At 49.2% G+C, this 24,167-nt stretch overlaps 4 protein-coding genes across 4 annotated transcripts; 1 reads left to right on the top strand and 3 right to left on the bottom strand.

The window, feature by feature from the left end:
• Positions 1-44: 44 nt before the first annotated feature.
• Positions 45-7,652, bottom strand: TGME49_208390 (hypothetical protein). Its single transcript, XM_002369581.2, has 8 exons — positions 6,006-7,652; positions 5,233-5,363; positions 4,382-4,471; positions 3,866-3,930; positions 2,786-3,082; positions 2,281-2,347; positions 1,811-2,180; positions 45-1,688 (listed from the first exon to the last, which is right to left on the bottom strand). Exons 1-8 carry the CDS (start codon positions 6,172-6,174, stop codon positions 1,603-1,605), a joined length of 1,275 nt encoding a protein of 424 aa, XP_002369622.1. The 5' UTR covers positions 6,175-7,652; the 3' UTR covers positions 45-1,602.
• Positions 7,653-8,531: 879 nt separating this feature from the next.
• TGME49_208370 (myosin heavy chain, putative) lies at positions 8,532-17,338 on the bottom strand. Its single transcript, XM_002369579.2, has 5 exons — positions 16,690-17,338; positions 16,066-16,218; positions 15,349-15,566; positions 13,222-15,133; positions 8,532-13,009 (listed from the first exon to the last, which is right to left on the bottom strand). Exons 1-5 carry the CDS (start codon positions 16,862-16,864, stop codon positions 12,093-12,095), a joined length of 3,375 nt encoding a protein of 1,124 aa, XP_002369620.1. The 5' UTR covers positions 16,865-17,338; the 3' UTR covers positions 8,532-12,092.
• On the top strand, positions 9,133-11,098 carry TGME49_208380 (hypothetical protein). Its single transcript, XM_002369580.2, has 3 exons — positions 9,133-9,490; positions 9,916-10,149; positions 10,359-11,098. The coding sequence occupies exons 1-3, from the start codon at positions 9,346-9,348 to the stop codon at positions 11,078-11,080; spliced, it is 1,101 nt and encodes a 366-aa protein (XP_002369621.1). The 5' UTR covers positions 9,133-9,345; the 3' UTR covers positions 11,081-11,098.
• A 1,439-nt stretch (positions 17,339-18,777) lies between the features above and the next one.
• TGME49_208360 (hypothetical protein) lies at positions 18,778-22,738 on the bottom strand. The gene has a single exon (XM_002369578.2). It carries the CDS (start codon positions 22,318-22,320, stop codon positions 19,363-19,365), a length of 2,958 nt encoding a protein of 985 aa, XP_002369619.1. The 5' UTR covers positions 22,321-22,738; the 3' UTR covers positions 18,778-19,362.
• Between the last annotated feature and the right edge of the window lie 1,429 nt (positions 22,739-24,167).

The raw sequence follows: 24,167 nt of genomic DNA, 5'->3' as shown, positions 1-24,167 counted from the left end.
TATATATATATATATACATATGTAAAATACAGGTAAATATTGATGCATGGGAATGCATGCTTGTAGAAATAGATGAACACATATGTACATTTGCTTCCGGTAAAGATCGAGGGAACCGCCAAAGATTCCATCATATGATGAAGTACCGAAGATCTGCGCCTCGCGTTTCTTTCTACATGCGAGTGTGCTAAGACGCATTTCTGTTTGGTCGGGCTCTCCCCAGGTTCCGTGTTTTCTCTCTACCGATTTATCGATGTTCTTTGAGGATGCGGAAAAGACGTCCATTCCTCCACTTTTTATACAGAGAATTTTGTGGCTCAAAAATCGAAATGCTTGGCACAGGTTCACAAGAAAAGTGACATTGTGTTGCCGTTGCTCCTCGGAGAAAGGCCAGAACCGTGAAGCAGAGAGGGAATTTTTCTCATTTTCTGTTCTCGTGTCACGTGCGGAGCTTCCCACCTTCCGGTAGCACCTCACAAAGGCGGTTCCTTTTCGCGTGCCAAGTGTTGCTTCCCTAAATTCCAAGAGCAAGGAACGTCCGGGAAACCTGCTGTCTTTGTTGACAAAGAACAAAGACGGGAGAAAGAGGTTTTGTTTCAGTCACAAATACATTCCGTCCCACACGCATATAGGTAAAGAAAGAAATAGATCGGAAACAGCGAGATAGAGATGTAGGATATAAAAGTTCGAGATGTATGCGCCTGGCCAGCTCTACGGAAAGCGAGGGAACACGCAATAGAGATCAATGATCTACACCTATGTCTTTGTCAAGTGGTCCTTGAAAGAGTAAGCTTGTGAGCGATGTGTGCGTACGGTGGAAGTGTGACATTTGCATTTGTCTCTGGAGAAGCACCCACGAAGGACGCAAGAGCCGGCGCGGTAGGTCAGAATAAAAACGTCAGAACTCAAGTGCCCCCTACGGACCTCTTGAGCGAATATCTATGAGAATGCAAAAGGATCAGCGACACACGAAATCGGCCGCGATGTGGGGATGAAGAGAAGTGGTTTTTTTATTCAGGAACTTTTCCCCACCGAAACCTTCGACAGGAGGGAGCCTCCGAGAACATTTTCCGCAGTTCCCTATCAAGGCTGGACCAACAACCTCTAGATTTAAAGGATTTCTTGACACCTGCCGTTTAAGGAAATAACCTTTTGCATCTAGATATACCCGCATCAACGCTGTGTATCTGCGTACTACCGATACATGCACATCTACATTTAGAGACAAAGAGCGATCCAAGTCGAACAGTCTAAGCGCATGAGTGCTAGGCACGTCAGCACGTCCACACAGACGTCGCTTGCCGTCTTAAAAAGTCTGAAGAGTTTAAATGGGAAGAGGCAGGAAGGAGGCAAGACAGAAAGAATCAGCAACTCAGAGCTTGATGCCCTTTCGCCTAAATTTCGCTGGGGCGTTATACGGAAACGACGCTGTGCTTGTGGTCGTCAGCTGCAGCGCCTGCAGAGCGTTTTCCACACTGCTGGAAGAGCCGAGAAAAAGCTGGACAGTGCAAGGACAGCCGGCGCCAGGCAGAAAGTGAATCAGCTGGTGATGGACGATGGTGCAGCGATGTTGTTTCTGAAACCTCCAAATGGAAGTCCACACTACAGTTGAAGAGACTGCTGTTGCCAGTCGAAACTCCTCCCTGTGAGGGAGAGAACACGACGAAGCGATCGCAGGGTATCCGGTACTGCAGAGAGAAGAAAGACAAACGACAGGGTGTGTGATGAAGCGCCGCGGGACATAACAGGGTGACCAGTCACTACAGAAGGAAACCAAGACCGTTTGTGTCTTTTATATCAAGCGCCTTACCATAAACATGAAAGTAGTGCTTTTCATCGCTCAAGACATCCGTTTCTTTGGTTTTGATGAACTCGATGACGTGCCGGGCAAGGGCCGTGGGATCCTCGACATCTCGACAGTTTTCCACGTAGAGGCCCTCTTGCCAATCAGCAACGCGTTTTCCGTGCTTCTCAGACACTCCTTTCGCTCGAGCTTCCGGTGGCAGGTGCTCGGCAGTCTGAGGTGTGTCGTTACCGTTCTTCTGTTCTCTCTCTTCCGAGTTGTCTGTACCTACTGTCTCCCCCTTTCCGGCTGCTGCCTCGCGCGAAACGAAGCGGCGCCTGTAGTCCACTTGGGCGTTCCAGTCCTCACAGGTGTGGGAACGCAGACGCACTTCGCCCTGAAGAGAAAGGAAAAGCGGAAAAACGTTTCCAAAGGCACTGAGGAAGACAGGAGCGAAAGCTGTACAGGATCCCCCGGCCTCCACCTTTTCGCCTCACCTCGATCACCAAGCGCTGAGTCGCCACGGAGAAATAAACTTCCCAGTACGACGTCCGCGCCGCCGCCCTACATCAAAAAGACAAGCATAGTCACAAACGTATCCGCAAGTATGTGCAAAGGCAAGCGTCTTCTTGACCATATGGATACACATATACATACACGTGTGTGCATACCCATGCATACACGCATACTTACCGAAATATCTATACAAACATATAAATATATATATATATATATGTAAATATGCATATACATATATATATATATATATATATATTTGTCTCGTATGAAAATAAAACAGAACTACGTGTATTTTCAAGTGCACGCGCAGGACTGCAGACCAGCACTGAGAAGACCAGCTCTGAGAAAAAGAGTTTGCATGTCTCTTCCCCCTGTTTCTGCAAACATGAGGAAGCACATTGCCTGGGACCGGTCTACGACAAAGGGAGATCTAGGTGGCAAATGGTACTGAGAAAACCCCCATGGATATCCTTTTTTCTGTACCAGCAGCTTTCGGCATTGCTGTGTCTCAGCGACATGGCGGCTGTCAGTTTGTAGACTTTTCCTCCTCCTTCTTTCACGAACGCAACAGCTGAAGACGACTGAGGCGGGACGTAAGTGTCGGACTCGCCGCTTGAAGAAGCGTCCGAGGCTTCCGTTGTCTCCTTTTCATTTTCTGACAAAACGCGCGAATAGACAGCCGAGGCGTGGCGCGTCCGAACCGCGGAGCGACGGGGCTCCACGGAATCATCGGAATAGCGCAGACCGACATAGCAGCTGAAGGTGTCTTCAAGCGCTTGCCTAAGAAGTGGGGACAGGCGCAAAAGGCGAGGAAAAGAAAAAACACGAGGGCGCAGACAAATCCACCACGGTGTCTCTTTTCGATGTGAGATCTACTGTAAGTTGTGAATGGAACAAGTTCTCGAATGCAGGCGTTGGGTGCTACATGTGATTTGAACAACGTTTTAAGCTATAAGTTTGATGACTGTTTTGCACGTACACTACTGCTTGGTAACATCAGTGACAAGGATCCACGATGATGTTATTCAGGATGAAAGCGTTGTTGTTTCAAAAAGCTCAAGACTACCATCGAAAAGAATGGTATGCTAGAGACGTCAGCCCCATGGACTCCACAGAAGTGGATATCGTGAAGAGAAAACAAGAAACGCATCCAGCGAGGAAGAGGCAACAAACGAGACAGAGAAACAAAATGAAGAAGAGAAAACTAACACGGTGAAGACCGGTATGCGGAGACTGAGGAAGAGGAAGCGGACGCACGTTCAAGACGTTCGCTGCAATTCGTGAGAGTCAGCGTGGGGCTGAGATGGAAATTCTAGGCTTTCTACACGGATCGACGCAGAAAACGTTGACGGAGACAGAGAACCTTGAAGTTCATCCGAGGAAAGGAGAGAAGGGGGGAAAACCTACAAATATCCTTTCCTTTACAAATATCCTTTTTTGTCACAGGAAAAACACAAAGCGAAGGCGGAATCGATGCGTATCTCCACAACATAAATGAAAATATGAAGACGCTGGAACCATCCCAATTGAACATTCTGGAACCCGAAACTGAGAATGGCCTACCGATAAGGTTCAAGCTCCTCCGGGAAGCATGACGGCGACGCGGGACGAGGAGGGAGAAGAAGAGCCTGAGCACAGGAATGCATTGAAAAACTGCAAATTGGCTGCTCGCCTGGAAGATAACGGAACATGTGGGAGACTACATACAAATAGATATAGGCATGAACATATATATATATATATATATATATATATATAGGCAAGAAATCACCTCAGTCTCGTTATGGATGGTTGCCAAAATGCATATCAAAATCTATTTGATGATTTATCTGCAGAAGTAAGCAGGTAGTAACCAAATCCTTGTGTGCATATGTTTTTTTATTTTCAAAAATATTAAAAGGTTTCCCTATTCGGAGATCTTATTTTAAAGTATATGCTTGGCACACATAAGTATGCAAGAGCATCTGTGCGGAAAACAGCGTCGTTCCCGATCAGGTGTCTGCTTTGCGTTTCTTTTCAGTGAATGAAATTCCATGGGAGGAGTGCTTTGAAAGTGGAGAATCCGTGGAATAGCCTTACGCAGGTGGAATGGGAGATCGTGACGGTCAGCTTCGCCGGCGGATAGAGGTACACGTTGTCTCCGAGTTTGCCCTCGCGGCACATGATCCCCTGTCAGATGGAAAAGAAAAGCCAGAGTCACCCCTGTCTCTGTATGTGTAGGCGACCAGCCTACATGAACAGGTCTCCACAGAAACCGGCAGCTGCATCTATCCCCCGTCAAAACACCTTGTATTTGTTCACTGTGCTCTAAATCTAAATTCATCTCATGAGTTGATTTCTTAGTTGCAGCGATCTTCGTCCTCCAAATCGTCCCTGTTCTCCAGGAAACCGACCTTCCCTCTCGGAGCCGCGAGTGGCCTTTACATGCAGACCCTGTCCAGGGTCAAAGTCATGGTACGGCATGCGTCGTGGATTTCCTGACTTTCGCCGACGTCGCCCAAATGCATCTGAAATTGCCCGGTGAACGTTACGGGAACGAACGGAGAGGCTACCCGTCCCTGCCTGCGCTGTGCCTCTCTACTTATATTTGTCTCTCTCTCAAGTGAAGTTTCGAAAGAAGGGAACACACACGCAGAAACAGCAAAACGAAGGCATCTATGCGCTGAATGCATACAAAAGTAGTAGGTGGGGGACTGCTAAATTGGTACGGAGGCAACTCAAGGAAGAAAAGCTGCCGCAAGTCAGGAAGACTGTGACCGGCAGCAGCACGGTAGAAGGGCAGATGTCCATGAAAGGACGCAGACATACATGCAGATTCAAATTGACTTCTAGAGTGTGAAAAACGCTTTGGCCGGGAAAGGAACGGAACGAGAAGAGAAGGGCGTAAGCTCGAGAAAACAAACGGCGACCTCGTAGCGCGCGCGCCCTACCTGGACGACGGGTTGACCTTCACCTGGGGCAAAGGCAAAGAGGGCAAGTGTCTCGTCATGCGCAGTTTCCAAAACGCCTTCCAAGAAATCGTAATCCATCAGATTTCCATCTGCCGCCAGCATTTCGCAGTCTAGAGAGAAGCAGCAACGCATCTTCACAGAGAGAGAGATGTAGAGCCATAACAGACAACGTGCTATCCGTCCTGTGCAGGGAAGAACAAACGCAGTACTCATGGCAGTATAATTCCGTGGAAATCGATTCGACACCATCATCTGCATACAAATTCTGCTTGTTGACACATATACAAACTTATATATTTACAAATATATATATATATATATATATATACGGAGGCATGGTGGTCTGCATGAGAAGGTGTGCGAAGACTAGAGAGCGAAGGCGCACAGCCTGTGGCTTTCGGGAACGCCTGCTGGTAGATTTGCACAAAATCTAATTATTTAACTGGACATATTGTTTATAAATGTTTTTGAAAAGTGAAATACACGATAGAGACATATCCCACACATGCGTGCACGAATTTAAACAGCGTGTCTGAGTTGATTGATTTATCAATGGAGAGTGTGCGGTTCATGAACATGTTTTTTTCAACAGAAGACTTGTATGTCATGAACAGGGAGAAAAAAACGTCCACGGGAAACACAAGCAGGCACAATAGCATGCAATTAGGGGAGAAATTGCACATCTCGACAAACCTAGGGAACTGCGAGTGGCCCTGAAAAGGCGTGGATAATTCGTCGGCGGTTGTTCGTACCTTCCACGACGCTCTTGAGTTGGTCAGGAGGGCTGTTGTTCGCAAAAAAGCGAACAATGCATCGGGTTTTCGCCAGCGTTTCAGCATCTCCAGAGTCTTCCTCTACATTTGAGCGAGGGGCGTCAACTCCAGCAGAGAGCTGAGAGTCTCCATTTGCCGCATCTTCCATTTTTGTCTATTGGTAAAGTGATGTGTGGATGTGAGTAAAGGTGAGGAGCGGAGCATGTGTGTAAAAGTTCTTGGCTTTTCGAAAGGGTTTCTCGATCAGGGCAGTTCCTTCGCGGAGTAGAAGCATGATAATCCAAGGTTTCTCGGCGGTTTCTGTACAGAGTTCGGGAAGCATGAGAGCACCATGTATGGACAGTGGCAGCACACAACAGGAGAGTGGAGGAGAGAACCGCTTAAAAAACGACGTCCGAAGAATAAAAGCAGCAGGTGGCAAACGACCACGGGCATGGTTCCGCATTCCGAAAAGTATCGATCAATTCGTTTGGGCGGGCAACCTAAAATATGCATCATTCTTTCTCCGAGCAACCGAAGACGTGCTTTTCTGCACACTGTGTAGCACCAAAGCAAATACGTAGAAGAATCTTTCCACGTTGTTATTGATATTGTTTCAATGTGTATTCAATCTAAAAAAGAAGGAAACCGAAAGATCCGAACGGGAGATGAAAAGATGCTAGGTTCAATGAGTGCTTTTAAAGCTGACTGTCATGCGCCCCTCACCATTGCCGGTCTTAGTTCAGCAACGAATTTGCACCAGCTGAAATCCACAGTTGAAAACGGCCGACAACGACCCATCCGGTAAAAAACATGGAAAACACGGGTTTCTTCGCCGCAGAAAAGCAGGCGGTTTATGGGAACCAGAGCCGAGCTTTTCAATGAATAGCTTGGCATTCTGAACAGGAAACAGCGAAATGAGGCTAGAACCATTTGGAACGTGCGAAACACCTGAAGCAAGAAAATGTGTTTGTTTGCAGAGCATTAAGCAAGAGCTAAACACTAGGAAAAGACAAGCCGCCCATCCGAAGGACAGATCTATTCCGAATGAAAGGAACATGTCAGGAGAAGTACATGACGCGGAAACAATGAAACATTGCACGAATAGGAGACTAACCTGTAGCGTTTAGTCGTTTAGTCGTCGCGGGCTGTCATCATCCGGTGTCCAGTGAACGTCACGGCTCGCTCAACCGCTTGATAGTCAGTCTATGAAGCGTGGTGAATCACAATGAAAGTGTGCACTTCTAAAAAAAGACACGGCAGGATTCCAGTCTTGTGTTGTGACTCGAGCGGAGATGAACCGAAAGAGCTGATCAGGAGAGACAATGCATGTGTTCGTAGGCTCGCACCGTTCCCGGAGGAAGCCGAGACTCAGTTGGCGAAAGAGATTAGACCAGTCGTGACGGGAGGCACCTCAAAAAGATGACGGGGAGCTAAAGATAACGTCTAGGAGGAACGGATATCTCTTTGCTGACAAGCGGAGGAAAAACGGAGAATTTACCACAGGTAAGCACACAGGCAACTGAACACAGCGGGAGCCTCGCTGTCTCTTGGGCATGTGCGACAAGCCTCAGCATAGAGTTCGTGTGAAAAAAAACTGTTGTCACTCGTCCTTTTTCATGACTCGTCACTCGGGAGAATATGTTGTCGTAGATCTGAGATAAAATCCTTTCATTCAGGGATAATTAGAGGTGTTGTTTCACTTCGATTCGGGAAACGTCACCGCGGTCTCCGACAGGAACAGAGCCGCCGCTGCAAGACGCCTCCCTGATTTTGCGCGGGCCTTCCAGGCGGCAGACTGTGCATTCTGATGGCCTCGTGTTCCAGCTTCAACTCGACCACAAAACGAGAGGGTTGATTACACGAAGTGACGAAGAGGAAACGAAGCGAATGTAGAGTGCCTCGAACTGTGGGGTGTCTAAATTCTCCACATTTTACCTGCAGACTTATAAAACGGGGTTATGCCTTCCCACCGCTGGGGACAACCGGAAACGCAATGTTTGTTGCTGAACAGACAAATACGAGATAGTGTACACGCATCCGTTTGCTTCAGTGTTGAAACGAGAAACGATTTGGAAGCGGTCGGTCCAGCTACAATTTCCCACGTGCTTCCATATGTTAGTGTTGCCTGAAATGGCATGCTTCACGCACTGCACCGAGGCTCTCTTGTCGGAGAACATCGAAGTCGGCTGAACGCATTCGTCCAATAGATTAGGGGTTCAACGAGGGCAAGAACAGATAGCAGAGCAATGTTGTTCTGTTGATGCTAGTAAAGAGACATGTGTATTCTTCAAAACACTGTTGCCTTCTTGGGCAGTTTACAGCATCGCTTAATTTGGGGGAGGGTTGCTTGTGAGAAGTAGAGTAACCACTGAAATTTCAAGAGCTCATGTGTAAGACAGCGAACAAATGTACCTGATCAAATTTTATTCGATGTTCAGAAAGTGTCTAGGGGCTGCCCGCTTCCCCAAACGAAAACAGACGTGTACGGGTCCATTACGCGAGACGTCGCGGACATGACACAACCGGCCCGTTTGCGAAATGCGTGGAAGTATTCTCTCCTGTATCGTGATTTACCATAAAGACGACATAGTGGCCAAAATTCCCTCCCAGAGAAAAAAAGGCGGCCACCTCAAAAGGGTAGTTCAAATGGTTTCAATTCAAGCAAGACTACATCCATCTGGGGACGACAACTTGCGATCTGGAAAATTTGATGGATTCTAAATGGTTTAGGGACCTTGGTGAACCAGAGTGGCACGGAAAGGATGCAAGTTTCGAGGCATGTCATACAGCGGCCTCAAGTCCACAATGGAAAAGCGATCTACAGAAGCGTTTATGTATACCAAAAAGGAAGTTCAAATTCGTCGATGACGCCTACCGCAGTTCAATTGCGTTGAATCAACTGCATATATTGCCGGAAATAATGGAACCGGAACTCATGTCTAGTGACTTACGACACAAGTTATAAACGGGTGTTTCATCTACACGTGTGCATGCCCCGGGCAAGCGTGAAAGACCAGTTGATTGTCGGATAGACATCGAAGATGCACGGCAATGGGAAATCTTCGAGCACAGAGAGCGGCTGTTCTGCGCAGCTGGGGCGAGCGTCTCGAAAGATATACGGACCACAGCAGGGTTTTACTTCGTTTGTCTTGTCTTGCCGTAGGACTTAATATTGTGTGTGTGAAACTTCAAATTGCAAAGTAGAAGCTTGCTCCGTAGTAAAGAAAGCCTGAACAGAGAGCTGCGCCAAAGCCTGCGCCATCTCTGATGACAGGCTCGCACGACCTCCTCTGCCACATACTTTTTACCGACGCTCTACCTTTTAGCTGCCGCGAAAATGCAGCGCATCTGTGTAACGTTCATATGTCCGTCACTAATGATATGTGTATGCTCATTCGTTGAAGCCAGATTACCAGGCAGCTTCGCTGTCGTCGCGCGCGCACATTCCTCCCCCGATTCAGCAAAGCCATTCATATGCCAAGGTATGTTTTTCACCCTGTGTGTTGTCGCTGAATGCTTCAATCCAGATCGTGCGTTTTCACATACAGGCAGACGAGGGGCTCAAAGTGATGGGGGGAAGAGGAAGCCTGAGTGCGGACAACAGAAAAACTAATCACAGCGGCACATTACCCAAGCGAGCACTTCTTGTGTTCAGCATTCTGCTAATTTCTGTGACGTCGGTAGCCCGTCCAGTCTGTCATGTCGCTCGTCAGAGCTTCACAATGTAGACTAGCGCGTCATGGGAAAAGAAAAGCCATCTGCAACATACGGGGTAGCGGGGAACAGCACACCCTTAGTGTGGCATTCCGCTTCCTGTGCTATATATATATATATATATACGTTTGGCTTCTTTCTTTGGCCAACGGCTCATACCAGTATTTCCAAGCATTGCCCACGCACCCTGCAGGTTACAAAGGTGTCGGGGAGGCCAACATTGCTTCCGCAGGCTCTCGAGGCGAGTTCTCCAAAGAGAACTTTTACGGAGTCTTTGTCGAATATTTAGCCACACATCTCCAAAGCACAATGGACGGGGTCAAATTGGCTCGATCGACTCCCGGTTTGGGCACCGTGGCAGCAGAAATCCTGCGGAGCGTGTTTGATGACACCTTCGACGCAACGACACCCAGTAAGGAACTCTCAGGTAAATATGTTCATGGACACTCAAGTGGAACGTTGTTGAGTGTCTGTCGACCGATACATTCTTCCACGTTGCGCTCCTGTCTGCCAGTTGTTCATTCCCAGGTCAGGAGCAAGGAAACAGATTCATTTTGTAGAGGGTATTCATTTCCCTTCTGGATACCGTCACATCGACGTTAAACCTCGCTCTATTGTCCCTGTGTGCTCTGTCAGAACCGGCTAAAGCGAACGTGTTTCTAGCAAAGGATTCAAACTCTTCGAATGATGCGCTTCCCCAATCACACGCTGGCACAGAGTCATCTCTGTCGACAATAGGTTTATCAGGTCCCGAGTCCATGTCCGCTGAGCCACCGCGTGTCAGCACAGATACTTTGCATTTAGTCGTTTCAGTGTGCCAAAGACTGTTTGCACCTCGGGCAGAAGGCAGACGGTCCTTCAGGGGAATTACTTTCCCCAAAGATGCCGACAGGATCTGCGAACTTCTAGAATACAGCTGCGCATGGCTTGCCGAAGCTACATCGCAACCACCAGTTCAAACAATCGGACCAGATACTACGGAGACGAAGACGATCATTTTTGGAAAATCTGTAGTCGACAAGAAGCGTGCCTCACCATCTGAAAATCTGGAGCCATCTGCGGTGCCCCGAGAACTCCAAGCAACGTATGCAGACGTTCTTCTCCGCCCAGCGCCTTCTGTCGGTCGCTACAGCGGCTGGACAGCGGCTTACGACATGCGAGGACCACAGGCTGGCGCAGTGACGAATTTCGGAGAGTGGTATCCGATTACGTTTCCCTACGGTGGACCATCTTATTTCACACCTTACCCCCTTCAAGCAACTGCGGGCTCATTGTACCTGCCACAACCCGGAGTTGGGTTCAGACGGCTCTCTGAGCTTGACACAAACGTCTCGTTTAATGCTGAGGAACGACGGTGAAACAGCTCATCCACATTCCCCCATGAGGCAGTGCGGTCGACAGAAGCTTACAGGGTGATGTGCAAAAATAAAGGCCGCATTTTGCTTGACGCTAACATAAGGGGTAATGTACTACGCGTATCAAGTCATTCACTCTCGTTCAGTGAGCGACCAGCTGAGCATATAAGAAAATATTAAGTCGGAACAGACGTCATTACAGCTAACATCCTAATCCTCCGCACAACGCAGCAACAGCATGTGTCGATGCCAGTAGTCTCGCTGTATTCTCACTATGCGGCTCGTGCACAAATAGCAGTACTTGCGCATATTACAGTTTTTCCCGTGACCGCAGACATTTCACCAGTGATCCAAACTGGTGTTTGTCGAGAGAGAACCAGCGTGGCGGGCAGGTGCAGCCGGAAGCCGATGCTGCTGCGAAACAAATATTAGTCAACTCGAACGAGCTGTAGCTGGTAACTGTTGTGCCACTGGTACAATCGCTAGTCGATGTGTCAAGCGCACACATCTGAGAGTATCCCCGCCGGGGAACCGGTGAAGCTCGCACCAGCGTATACACACACACACACACCAGAAACGGCGCTGTGTACTGAACGGGTGCACACTCGTTGGAAAAAAAGCCAGAATAACAACCCCTTGACGACGAATTACACGACAATGGTCGCTCCTTCCGTGGTGTTATCACTCTCGTAGACTGGAAAACATCGAGGGTCACCAAACATGTACGAGACTATCACTACGATATGTTCAAATTGATGCGCATTTGGCTGACGAAGAAACTCACTCGAAATAGAATTGACCGAGATCTGGGCAAAAATTTCTTCAAGACAGCACTTTTGAATGTATTGTGTACCGGACCATGCAATAGGCGAATGCCTCTAACAAAAAAACCCCGAATGATATCAAATCCTGCATGCACCCATTTGCACTCACTTGGTACGCTAGCATCTTCAAACGCAAGTGCGCTACAGCACCCACTTTTTTACGTGAAAGACGACGTTGGGTACACACTTTCCTACTCCCTTGGCTGCGTTCGCTGCTTGCGAACAACAGCTGTTGGAAATCCTTCAAAACTGAGTTCGTGTTCTGCACCTCTATATAGGTTGCGTGCAACGGTATAATGTTCGTCGACCATGTACTGCATGTGCGACGTATCTGGTGTCCCTGCCGGGGGTGTCTCCAGCGTCTCACGAGGTACAATACCGGCTATCACAGGATGTTCGACGCCCGAAAAGGCTTTTTCGAGATCTCCGAACTCTGGCGAATAACCTTTTCTGCCCTGTAGATGGTCCACATTCGCCGAGGTGCCTCGACCGGGCGTGTCGGAAGCTTCGCTTGCGACACGTGTTGCATGTTCCTCGCTCAGAGCGTTTGAGGCTCCTGTTTCTCGCTTCTTCTTTCGTCCGTAGTAACATCTGATGAGGGCAATAATGGCGATTACGAAAGGAATGCAAATCCCTAATGCAACGCCGAGAAGTAGTCCATGGCTCCACCAGGTGCCGTTCGTCGCTTCGTGAGTGGATCGTTGGCTTGCTGGCGGTACCTGTTCCGCTCCTTTTGTAGCAACATCCTCGATAGCTTTCTGGCCTCTCATTCCCATGTCTTTTATCTTTTGCTTCTCGTTTGTCAGAGCCTCCTCAATGACGGCCAATTCCTGACGGTACGTTCCAATCTGTTGCCCTGTCAAAATTGCTGAAGAAGACAACCGCCGTCCAGAGCTCTGTCTCTCACCAGTTGTGCGCGTTTGTGGCACAAGGGCCTCAAGCAAACCTTTCGTCAGACCTACGTCGTTTAGCAGAGAGTCAATCTGTTCCTGGTAATCTTTCAGTTTCTTTTGGAGCTCGTCGTTCTTATCAGATGCTGCACGGAAGATTTCGTCAGCGTCCATTGCTGCTTCTGCGACCGCTTCCTCCTCAGTGAAACTTCCATCGACTGCAGCACAACAGAGGAGCGATTCACAATGTAAAGGCGGACGTGTCGTTACATATATGAGTTTCCCATCATCCTTCCTTGATCCGCAAGTAAGACTTCGATATCGAAAACACGGAGAAGTCAAATCTCTACGTCGTGATGCGTGACAGACTGTCAGATAGGTAGTGTGAGCTTTGATTATATGGCCACAACGTGATCGTTCCAACACTTACTGGGAAGCGGGTTCGGAGCATTTCCCTCTCGTTTCGCCTTGAAATTGTTCGCCAGGCGCTCGAGATGAGCAAGTAGCGTCTCCAACTTAGGTCCTTCTTTGAGTGCCTCTTCCGCAGCCTTCTTGAGCAATTCCACAAACTCCGAGATCACTTCGTTGCCAGCGTCCCCTAGGTTCGCCACTTCAATTTCCAAAAGGTTCTCTCGCCCTCTGACCGCATCTTTGGTTTTCTGTAGCTGGGTCTCTAGTTGCTTAACTTCTTTTTCAAGCCGCTCAGCTTCGCCGCGAAGTTGTTCGGTGTGCTTTCCTTGCTGTTCTGGTATGTCGATATCGTCGACAGCAGCGAGGAGGGCCTGATTAGCAAGAATATCCCGTACTGATGTGCTCACCCGCCGCGCTAGGTCAATTTTCTTTTCCATTTCCGTGACATCAGTGTTGGAATTGACCTTCACTGCTTCAGCGCTTGTTGCCAGCTGACGCAGTGCTTCAATCTGTTTCCTGCGAAGTACTCTGAGGTTGTTGCAAACCTTCGGATCGTTCGGAAACGCATCTGGTCCACTGCGAGAGCCTTTCTGTTTATTCTTAGTGGCAAGTTGCTCCACCTCCGTTTCTGCAGCCGCCATAGTGCGACGGAATGCAGCAACGTCATCAGAAGACTTTTTGATGAGATCCATCACATGCGCCTCGAGTCGTTTAGCATCAGCGATGTTGTCAACGGCTGCTAACAGTTGCCGACGAAGTAAAGCAAGAACCGACTGTCTGAAGTCCTCCTTGAGTCCTGACGAACTCACTTGCTCTGCGAAATGTTTGAGACCTTCAGAACTCTGTCTCAATTCTGTCGCCACAACCCCGATCTGTAACCGGATTTGTGGTGTGTCAGACCCGTTCACCAGCTCCTCCAGTTCACGCAACACCAGTTGGTGTTCCTCTTGAAGTTTTGCTGCGGACGCATTAAAATTCTTCTCAAATTCTGCAAGTGCAGCAGCCACACTTTGTGCAGCGGCTGTGGCAGACGAAACACGAGAGAAATCCTCAAAGTTGTTGTCGATCGTCTGTGTTAGTGCCTTCAGCAGCCGCGTGTGCTCTTCAAGCTTCAGCTGCACATCTCTGAGATTGTCTTTTTGGGATTGCCCCAGCCATTCTCTCGTGCGCTGTATGAGTGCTTGAGTTCCGCTGATCTTCGCTTGAATCCGTTCAGTATTTTTCTTTTTGCAATTTTCCAGATGGACCCTCGCTTCGTCTAATGCTTTGTAACATTCCTGACCAAGATCTTCTACCGCGTGAGCTGACCGTTGAATACGGTTGCGCATCTCCTCTAGGGCTAGTCTTGCTGCTTCAGATGTCTTGGACCGGGGACCGCCCTTAAGTCTGTGTTCCATTTCTTCAACAGCCTTCAGCAATTCCGTTTCTACCTTCAGAAGTTTGCTCATCTCGTTCCGAATCTCCGTCTCAGAACGATTACACGCGTATGAGAGTGCTTCGACTCTAACGAGCCCCCGATCAGCGTCTTGTTCGGCAGCAGCTGACTGCGTCTTAATCTCCTGCGCAGTCTTCAAAGCAGCATGCATCACCTTTCGGACAGACCCTATACCAAGCAGTTGTTTACCCACATCATCGACCTGTTGCAAGATTTGCTTGTGCTTTTCTAAGTTCTCCATGCCCTCACGATACTCCTTCTGCAGCCTTTTCATAGTTTCGTTGGACTGTGCAATGAAGGCCTCCGTCGACGCCCGTTCGCGCACTGATGCTGCCATCTCATTCTGTAACTGAGTGCTGTACATTCTCAGCACCTTATTCAACAACGCATTATCGCGCAAATTCTTCGCAATCCCTTCTAAATGTACCAGCAATTCTTTTCCTCGATCAAGGGCCGTTTGCATCTCCCCCTGGACGTTCTGGATAGAAGAGTGGACCTGACAGGCAAGGTCAATCACGCGCAGCCCCGAACAGCTAATAGTAATGCCAATTCTCGGCTTCTGTGACAGACCAACTAAACAGTGCGTCACTGTTGCTTCTGCCTCACGGTCAATTGCCTCGTCCACCGCACCCACCCGAATACAGGTAGAATCAGAGTACGTATTTTACCACGTTTTGGCTCTCAATCAGAAAAAGGGTGTAAGAGACTCACTTCACGCAACGCGTCGAAGTCTTTGCGAAATGCTTCTTCGGTTTGTTCTACGCGTGCAAGATCCCGGGTTACCAGTGCCTGCTTGAGCTCCGTGGCCAGGGTCTCCGCCCGTAATACGAATTCGTCCACGTCGCCACCGACATCCGATCTTCTATTCTTTGCTCGTTCAACTAGCTCTCCCACAACATTTGCATCTTCTATGGCTTGTGCTAGAGGATCTGAGTCAGTGCAGCCAGCGCGGCAGCACAAAACAACAGAGCCGTCAAAATGATGGCACGGGAGACAACACTAGTGCTGCTCCTGGCAGCAACAGGTGGCGCCTTCACCCACTGAATCTGCCAACGTATTGCCTCTCAAAAAGCTCTTCTCATGTACAATATACGTAGAAAACTAGAAATACAAAGAAGTAACGTTTTCATGGGAAGAAAAATTTCTTTTCAGTGTACAGAGATGTAAGTGCGAGCGCAGAAATGAAGTGGAGCCACTCCAAAACTGTCCCAAAGTGGCGAATGACCCACAATCATGTGGTCCCAATGACTAGGCATGTCCTGGGGAAAAAATCACAGTCCCAAATAAACAAAATACGTCGAACTGTAGTCATGTTTTTTGGCAACTCTTTTGATACCCCGTTACTAATGTTTGTCTGAAAGTAACGCAGTTAAGACAACTGCACACGCACTATCCTGCCAGCATGATCTTGATGTATTCTCCCCTTACCGTTCAGCACTTCAACGTTTTCAAGTGAAGCTACGTTCAGAAGGCCACCTTCTGGCACCGGCGTGAAATTGAATGAACCATCGTTGCTTCTGTATGTGTACGCGCACGTTTTGCCTCGTACACGGTAAGTCGCGTTTCGGTTGAGCTTCGACGCTGAGCAAAGGGTGCAATGGGATGCCGAAAGAACAACACGGAACGTGGAATACAGGCAGTTCAAACAAAAGAACGCATTTGTTAGCGAATTTCCTCCCACGACGCAAGCAACTGTGATAGTGACAAATTAGCAGTGACAGTACAAGTGCGGTACCGCAGCTGCACGACAGTATCATTCGCAGCCGCTTGTCATACTCACCGAAATTATGAAACACGTTCCGTTTTACGAACGGTAATGCTTCATTACACGCCCCCTTCAAAAAGCATGCCATCATCAAATGAAGAATAACGAAAAATGTTGTGTTCGAAAACGTCCTCTGCGTCTTTGTTCCACGTAGTGTGCGTCTCAGTGACCGATGCCACCACTGTCAGGCGGATAAACGCGTTATGCTGCAAACCTACACACTCTACTCTCAGTGCTGATCCCAGCTTCCCACGGGCTGGATTTTCACAGCCAAATCCTTTCCATACCTGTTGCAGGGAAGGGATATCTAAGCGGACGGCTTTCTGGTATACCACCTGGACTGGCGGCTTCTGCTGTTAACGGCTGAACACCTGCACTTTCCGTCGTTGTTACATCAATAAACAGCCAGAGCATGGCTGTAACGATCCCGAAAATTAACAATCCCCTCCGTCTGTTCCTCATGGTTGAAAACTTAACGTGAACTAGTGCAAACCCTTGGTAGTCCCTACACGGCTTGTGTGACCACACGGCATGGTTCCGCTTGTCTCGATGATGTAAAATAGTTACGATACTCAAATGAGAAAAGACGAACACACAAACCACCTATGCACGGAAAGAGTAAGTAACTAACGGATACCCCCGGCCAACTCTAGTTCACGTTGACATGGGCGTCAACACCAGCAGCGCGAGCATACGAACGATGATCCACAAAATCCTTCGCAACTATTAGCTATTAAGCAACGCAAAACGTACTGTTTTCCAGTGGACAGGAACGCTTCACGGAACGCCCTCGTCAAGCCGCAGCCACCACCAAGACGTTCGGCACAAGGGCGACAGGACTACTAGCAAACCACGAGACAACCATATACACTCATTTTTAACCTACGTAAAAATTCTGCGAAGCAGAACGACAGGAAAGCTTCAGCCTTTTGCGCTAAAACGGAAGTACCACAGCGCTAAGAAGCCTGCGTCTCTTTTTACGGCTCACCTGCCGGACCCGGTAGCCACGCGGAGACGCGTCCAATACAGAGCTCTCGCCCATGTCAAGCTGTCTGTTGTTGACACGCAGACGGCCCAACAGATTGTAATGATGTGACTCGGTGTGCGGTGTGAACAAGCTCGAGATGCCGAGAGCACACACCGCTGGTGAAGAATGGGCAAGCGAATCCATAATGCGTTTCGACTGTCACCCAGAGGAAGCAATGAGCAGAGGTATCCTTCCAGCGACGTTGTATATCTCATCGACGAGAGAAATCACGCGCGTGCCTATGTGAGGCGTCTCTGTAAAGAATGCTGAAGCTGTCGCAGCTGGACGAACGTCATACTACCAAACCTTCTACCAGCACAAAAACAAATCGCGAGGTATTTCCAGTAATATCTGAATGGGAGGTTTCGATCCGTAACACACCGTGGCGGATCTAGAGAGTAAAGCGTTGTCTTGAGAAGCACACACACACACACACACAACAGGATCCAGTGTCAACTGTCACGGTTACGCACAATAGCATACCTACTTCGAAGCAGGGGAGAAAATTATCTGTCAGGCACGTCCTGGAAAGAAATTTGCGTAGCTGGTAGCTCATGAAGACTATTACGCTGCATGCGCTGTCTCGCGTGCTTCAGATACATTGCTTCCTCACTAGTCACGACCCAAAACGTAGGTGACGGCCGACTAAGATCGTTTCGGCCCTTTGATGAACAACAGAATCTCTCAGGATACAGAGAGTCCTGTGGTGCAGCATTTCTGATTTGACCACACTAATTGATACTTGAACTTTCATGCACTGGTTTTCTTTTTGATAAGAGTTTTATTTTCTGTTTCACCTCCGACGGAAGGGCTGACTCAGAAAAAACTACCGGTACAATTCGATTTTGTCTTGCACAAGGTGGTTGATATTTTGAAGCTGGCAAGAAAACGCTGTGTGACCATATCTGCAAATCATTTTATTGTCTAGTAGGAAAGTTCACCTGTATGCTCGTTATCTCAATCTGAGTCCTTGACGTAGAACGCATTGTGCCGGCGTCCTGGGGGGCTCTAGCTTTTTGGTATGCTACATTCAAAGTCAATTAAAACTTCTAACCCAGAAACGTCAAATCGTAAATAGACCTGATCATCTACCAGTGAAAGCATGTGCGCGTAGAATTACAGCGTAGTACAGTAGTCTCCACTGCATAGGACCACTCCGAAATCTGGGTATCAGGTTTGGTAGGCGATGGTAAAAAACATTTGTTGGAGCTTCTTGCGGGTTCTCTTAGTGCATCGCAAACGGCGAACGAGCTCCTGGCAATATTTCCACTATATTGGAAACTGTTTCAAACAGATCCTACATGGGCACTGTGACACTTTGGATGGCGGTTTTTTTTCGTAGACGCTACCCGAAGTTACTACCTTCTCTTTTCATATTTTGCATGATAGTTGAGAAATAATGTCGAAATCAATTGAACCTCTTCTCTGTTTTTTAAGGGGGGAAAGGCTGCCTTATTATCTCTAGAGCTAAGATGTCGTGAGCGAAGACATATCCGCACAGCGATTAGTCCACCCCGAGGAATTCATCATCTGAATACGGAATTCTGCTCTACCTGTTGCGTCTTATGTGAAGAACGCGTAAAATACAATGCAATTTGAACGCTGCAGTGCTCAAGCGTATTCTAACACCGTAAAACTTAGTAGCCCCCCGTAACTTTCGCTTTCCACATTCTTATACGCATTTCCCCATTGGGCGCTCAAATACGCGGTAGCCACTCGCATACAGTCGTACCATATGCTTCACGCTCTACTGGTTGGCCGCAACTGCAAGTTCTCCTTTGCCGACGGCCCACTCTTCAGTCCATCACGGGTATACACAGGAGAGCGGTAGAATCTGGTAGGATCGGCAGATGTGCACAAAAATCGTCAACTGCCACGAGTTTTCAACGTGGCGCTCACAGCAAAGAAGCGCTGTGTACCAATACTCCAAAACTCAGTCATCTCTCGCTGAAGGCCTTCTTTTTCTGAGTTCGAGGCCTCTCGCTTTCGCTTCTCCAGCAAGAGAGGGAGGGAGAGTCGCATCCAGTTCGTTCTCAACTAAGGAAGAAGACTCTCCTTCCTTGTGGTCCATCTGCCTTTCTTGTTTCAACAACTCAAAATCCACGCGCGCTTCACGTGCAGTCCCTTCCTGATTTACGGCGGGAGCAAATCGATGTTGTTCTTGGTCGCTGCACGGGTGGTTTTTTCCATCGTTAGCAGGTAGGTCTTTAGATGCGTCCATCAAACGAGGCTCTCTGCCGCCATCCTGTACAGAATTTGTAACTTGGCGAGGAACAAGTTCACAGCCGCCTAGGGGGACAGCTTCGTTAGGTCGCGAGATACCATCCGGCGACTGGGTCTGTCCAAGAGGAGCACAAGCTCTGCACGAGCAGGGCAAGCTTCCGTGGCGCGACCGCGGGCTGTTGTCATGGTTCTGATTCCTTTCCGTAGTTGTATTATCACCTCCATGAGGAATGTGTGCGTTGCTGCCGTCGTCAAGGTCGTTGATTCCGAGGGGGAGTACAAAGTAAGTCAAGCCAAGGGCCCCACAACAGGTGCATGATGCACAGCAGAAGAACAAGCAAACAACAAGAAAAAAAAGGACAGCAGACCAGTGAGCAGCGAGGAAAGCGCGGAAGCCATGTAGCTTCGGAACGAAAACTAGGGCAGCCCTAGAAGCGTGAAGTGGAGGATACATCAGCACTTGGGCATACTGCACTCGTCGCGTTAAAGGAAAAGGGAAGGCCTCAAAGAAGAGCATGGAAGAGAAAACATCCGTTGGTCGGGTTTCAGGAGCACGAAAGAAGGTTAGAGGAAAAAGTGAAAACACGGTCGCGAACCAAGACGATGGGGCAAGCCAAGAGGTCCACGAATGCTCAGGAACGACAGCAGCTGACCTTGCCATCCTGTCTGTCGGGGTGCCGGGCAGAAGAGACCTGGTTGCCTTGGCCACCGGAGTGTGGTTGGAGGAAAAGAGCAGCAGCGAAAGCATAACCGGTGGCAACTGGGAATTCCACCTGTTGAGTGGATAAGACGTGGTAAGATACACGTCGAGGTTATTGTCTGCGGGAAGCTGAGAAGCATCTAGTGTTGCAAAGAAAGAGGCCGAGAGATCTTTATCCTCTCCGGTGGACTGCGCCATGCGCGGGACAGGTGCGCGCTTCGTCTTCCTGTGCACGGAGAGTGGGGCTGGAGGCGCATACATTTGCGCATCCGCGGGGAGAAACTCCCACGACCGATTCGAAAACGGGACAGCCGCCACAGCGATGGAGGAGGAGCCTGGCATAAGGTAGGATGACCACGGAAAGTCTCCGCTAGCTTCAAAGGCTCCCGGTGAAGAATTCCATGACACGCCTCTCCAGACTTTTTCATGCTCCGAAGAAGAGTCAACTGACACAGGGATATCGAAGTCGCGCCCCGAGTCAGAAAGACCCACAAATTCCCCACGTTCCTCCCAGGTACGCGGATTCCGGTGTACTCGCGCAGGCCGGCGGACCAGCAGATCTAGAACGGAAGGATGACAAAGGTAGCTCCAAAACGGGCTGAGTTCTCCGGTGGAGCATCGCCTTCGAAATGCAGAACCGCCGTGCGAGTCCTCGTCCACGAGAATCGCAGAAGGAATCGACACGGACCACGTGGAGTTTACTTGGATCCACGAAGACATGGGGACTGATGACTTCGGGGAAGATACAGGCGAAGGGATAGAGGCCGCGACAGAAGACGTTGGCGTAGGCGGAACGAAGTTCTCTGAAACGAACGGAGAAGTACTCAGAGCTTCAGAAAGGGCGGGGAAGTAGTCGAAGTAGACCGGGAACTCAGCAAGAGGAGGAGGTGTAACATACGCGCTGAGAAGGAGGAAAGACATGGACGCGACGGCAAGAAAAAAAACAGTAACACATGAACAGCATATACTCGTACCTCCCACAACTACCACCATCCGCCACACGGAATCCGAAACTCGCGACCAGATGGTCCCAACTTTGGGCAGCAGTGTTCGTACCCCTGCAACGGCCGCTGCAAGTCCACCAGTGAAGTGAGAAGAAAAATGTGATGAGGGTCCTTCTCCAGTCCCCCCGTCTCTCTCCACACCGTCTGTTCGCTGCACACCCAGAACGGCACTTCCTCTGTGGTTGTTCTTATTAGTGTGAGCCTCTGGAGAAGAAGTGAGTTCTATCCTCGCCGAAGAGGAGCGGTTCCACTCAGACACCTCACAAGGCGCTCGCGAGCCGCTTCTGGAGCCATTTTCAGGGGCATGCACCATAGGAATTTGCTCTTGGCTTCTCTTCCGGTCTGGGTAGTCTGGGAGGTGTGGACTCCGGGAATGAGGCATCATTTCAGGGGCGCCACATCCATTGGAAAACATGTTTGGAAACGTCGGTACATTGGAGGATCCCTTAGATGCTCGTCGGGGAGTCCAGCGTGTCGAGGCCCGCTTTGGGGCGCAGGCAACTGGAGAAGCATCCGATTCAGGAGTCGATAAGGTCCCCTGGTTAAAAGAACCTGCGTGTTTCCCTCTGAATGTACTCCATGTGCAAAAGGGCTCTGTGATTGAGCTCCACCGCCTGCCGCCCGGGCTTGTGCTTGAATGAAAGGACGCCCGCCGAACTCGGCTCAGCTCGCCAGAGTTTCTTCGCTGAGTGTGCGATAACTGGCGGCTTGAGGAACTATGTGAAAGACTCTTTTGCGTTGGGGAGGAATAGAACGACTCCCACACGGATCCGTTTTGTCTTCCAGAGTCATTTTTCCCGTTGCTCGACTCTGGGGCAGTACAACTGCGGAACGAGGCCGTAGACGAGGCCCACGAGGAAGGCTCGGGGGACGATTGAGAAAATCGAGAATCGCGGTCACTTTCGGGAGGCAGGCGAGACGGCAGATGCGGCTCATCCGTGCCCTGATGGCCAGGGGAGCTCATGGTTTAAAAGACATAGTGGGCAAATCTTCCGAAATAGCGTCTTTTCGTCAGCGAAAATGAACGCCTTGATCTCCGCCCTAATGAGGAAAACGGTCCAGCCCGAAGTTGCAAGTGCTTGCATGCAACTGGACGGAAAGGACCCAAAGAAACTTCAAAAGTGAGGTAAAACATGCGTTACGACTCCGCATTTGTATAACCTTCGCAATGACAAACTCTTGCGTTCAATCGACATCAGCAAAAAGACTCAAACAGGCTCTTGACCGGCGAAAGTTTTGGCGACTTCAGCCGTGCAGGGCGCCAGTAAAAACTGCCGACATCTACCCGTTCATGGGCAAAAATGCTTACACCGGTGTGTACTGGGATTGCTCCACCTACGTTTTCATCTCAGATCAAGCCTTGGGATGCTAAGAAAACCCACACAAAGACGAAGGGAACAACAAGTGTTGGCGGCGTTTAACATGGCACGTTAGCATGCACGTAAGTAGATGCAGCAACTGCTGAGGGCGTGCGCTGCTTGTAGGCCACGACTGCTAGAGGGAGCGCTGCGTCTCTGGTACTAGTTTCTTAAACGAATACACAAAGCAGAGAATGTTTTAAAATAACCACTAAGCTGTCGTTTTTCATAGAACACTGAAGGAAGAAGGTGAATACTGGTGTGCTCCACGCATGCAGTTAGAAAGCCTGGATGAAGCAGAGAAGGAACTCGATTGCAAATGGCAACATGCCGTTTTTCTCGAAGCCATGCGAAAAAGCTTTTAACAAGTTGCCCATACAAACCTCTGCGCTGTGCTTATGTGGTGTACAAGGCTCCCCAAGAAAACTCACTTTCTTGTCTAAGAACTGATGCTGCTGGTCGTGGTTGGCCTGGCTCGGAAGTTGATCCGCTACCAGTGTATTATTTCAGAAAGCAGTAGGTGCGACAGCCTTACAGCTAAGCCCTTTTCCTGCAGAAGACGGGTACTTTTCCACCGTAATAGATAATCAAATCTTCAGCCCTGTGCGACGCCGCGAGTACCCTGCGTCACCGCGTCCGGAGCTCCAGCGGAGGGTTAGTAAGTTTCCTTTCCATCCTTAGTGTTGCTCCTTATTTTCTCTTTATCATGAGATATCCAACATCCTTCCCTCTCGCGCACATTGTTTAGACAGCGTCCCGTTTACCGGGGCAGGGGGCGCCTCTGCCACAGTATTAGCTTGATCTTCATCATTCACATGAGTGCCCACTATAGTAAGGCTTTGCCGGGCAAAACTCCGTAACGTGGGTGCTACTATGGCTACATCAGCACCGTGCCACGTGTAAACGTTTGCTGTAAAGTCCTGCTGGCCACATGTCAATTTAGAGGTATTTCAACCCCGAGGCCATGTGTAAGGATGACATCGTATACGTGTACTGTGCTGTTAGCGGTATCTCGTGTTGCTGTACAGAGATGTTTCCCCTCTTTCATTGCAGCGGCCCCCACAGGTGGTGTGGGAACGATCCTACTGCCCGTTCTAAAAGAATATCGCTGTCCAGCTGCGCTTGTCCCAAGCAGGGGCTTTTCTGCGGGACTGCACGGGCGACGGGCGTTGCCTGGGCACATACTTAGCCTTGTGCATCTGGAAACTGTCGCCCCTGTCGATTACGATGCAAAAAGTTCTGCTACATATGCATGTTTCTTATTTCAGCATGTACAACAAGCAGTCTGTCCGATGGAGACATTTCCTGGGCATCCTGGTAACGCATCGCGCCTCATGCGAAAGCTATAGGTTCTCCCATCCTAAACGTGAAATGTCCCTCTGCATGGTCCAAGTGTCGATGCGGGCTTCAGAGGCGATACAGCTTTTGGTTATCATATTGAACTGTGAACGTC

The sequence above is a fragment of the Toxoplasma gondii genome, chromosome Ib (genome assembly GCF_000006565.2).
Source record: "Toxoplasma gondii ME49 chromosome Ib, whole genome shotgun sequence".
NCBI classification, from domain to species: Eukaryota; Apicomplexa; class Conoidasida; order Eucoccidiorida; family Sarcocystidae; genus Toxoplasma; species Toxoplasma gondii.
This window is presented reverse-complemented; position numbering and strand designations above follow the sequence as displayed.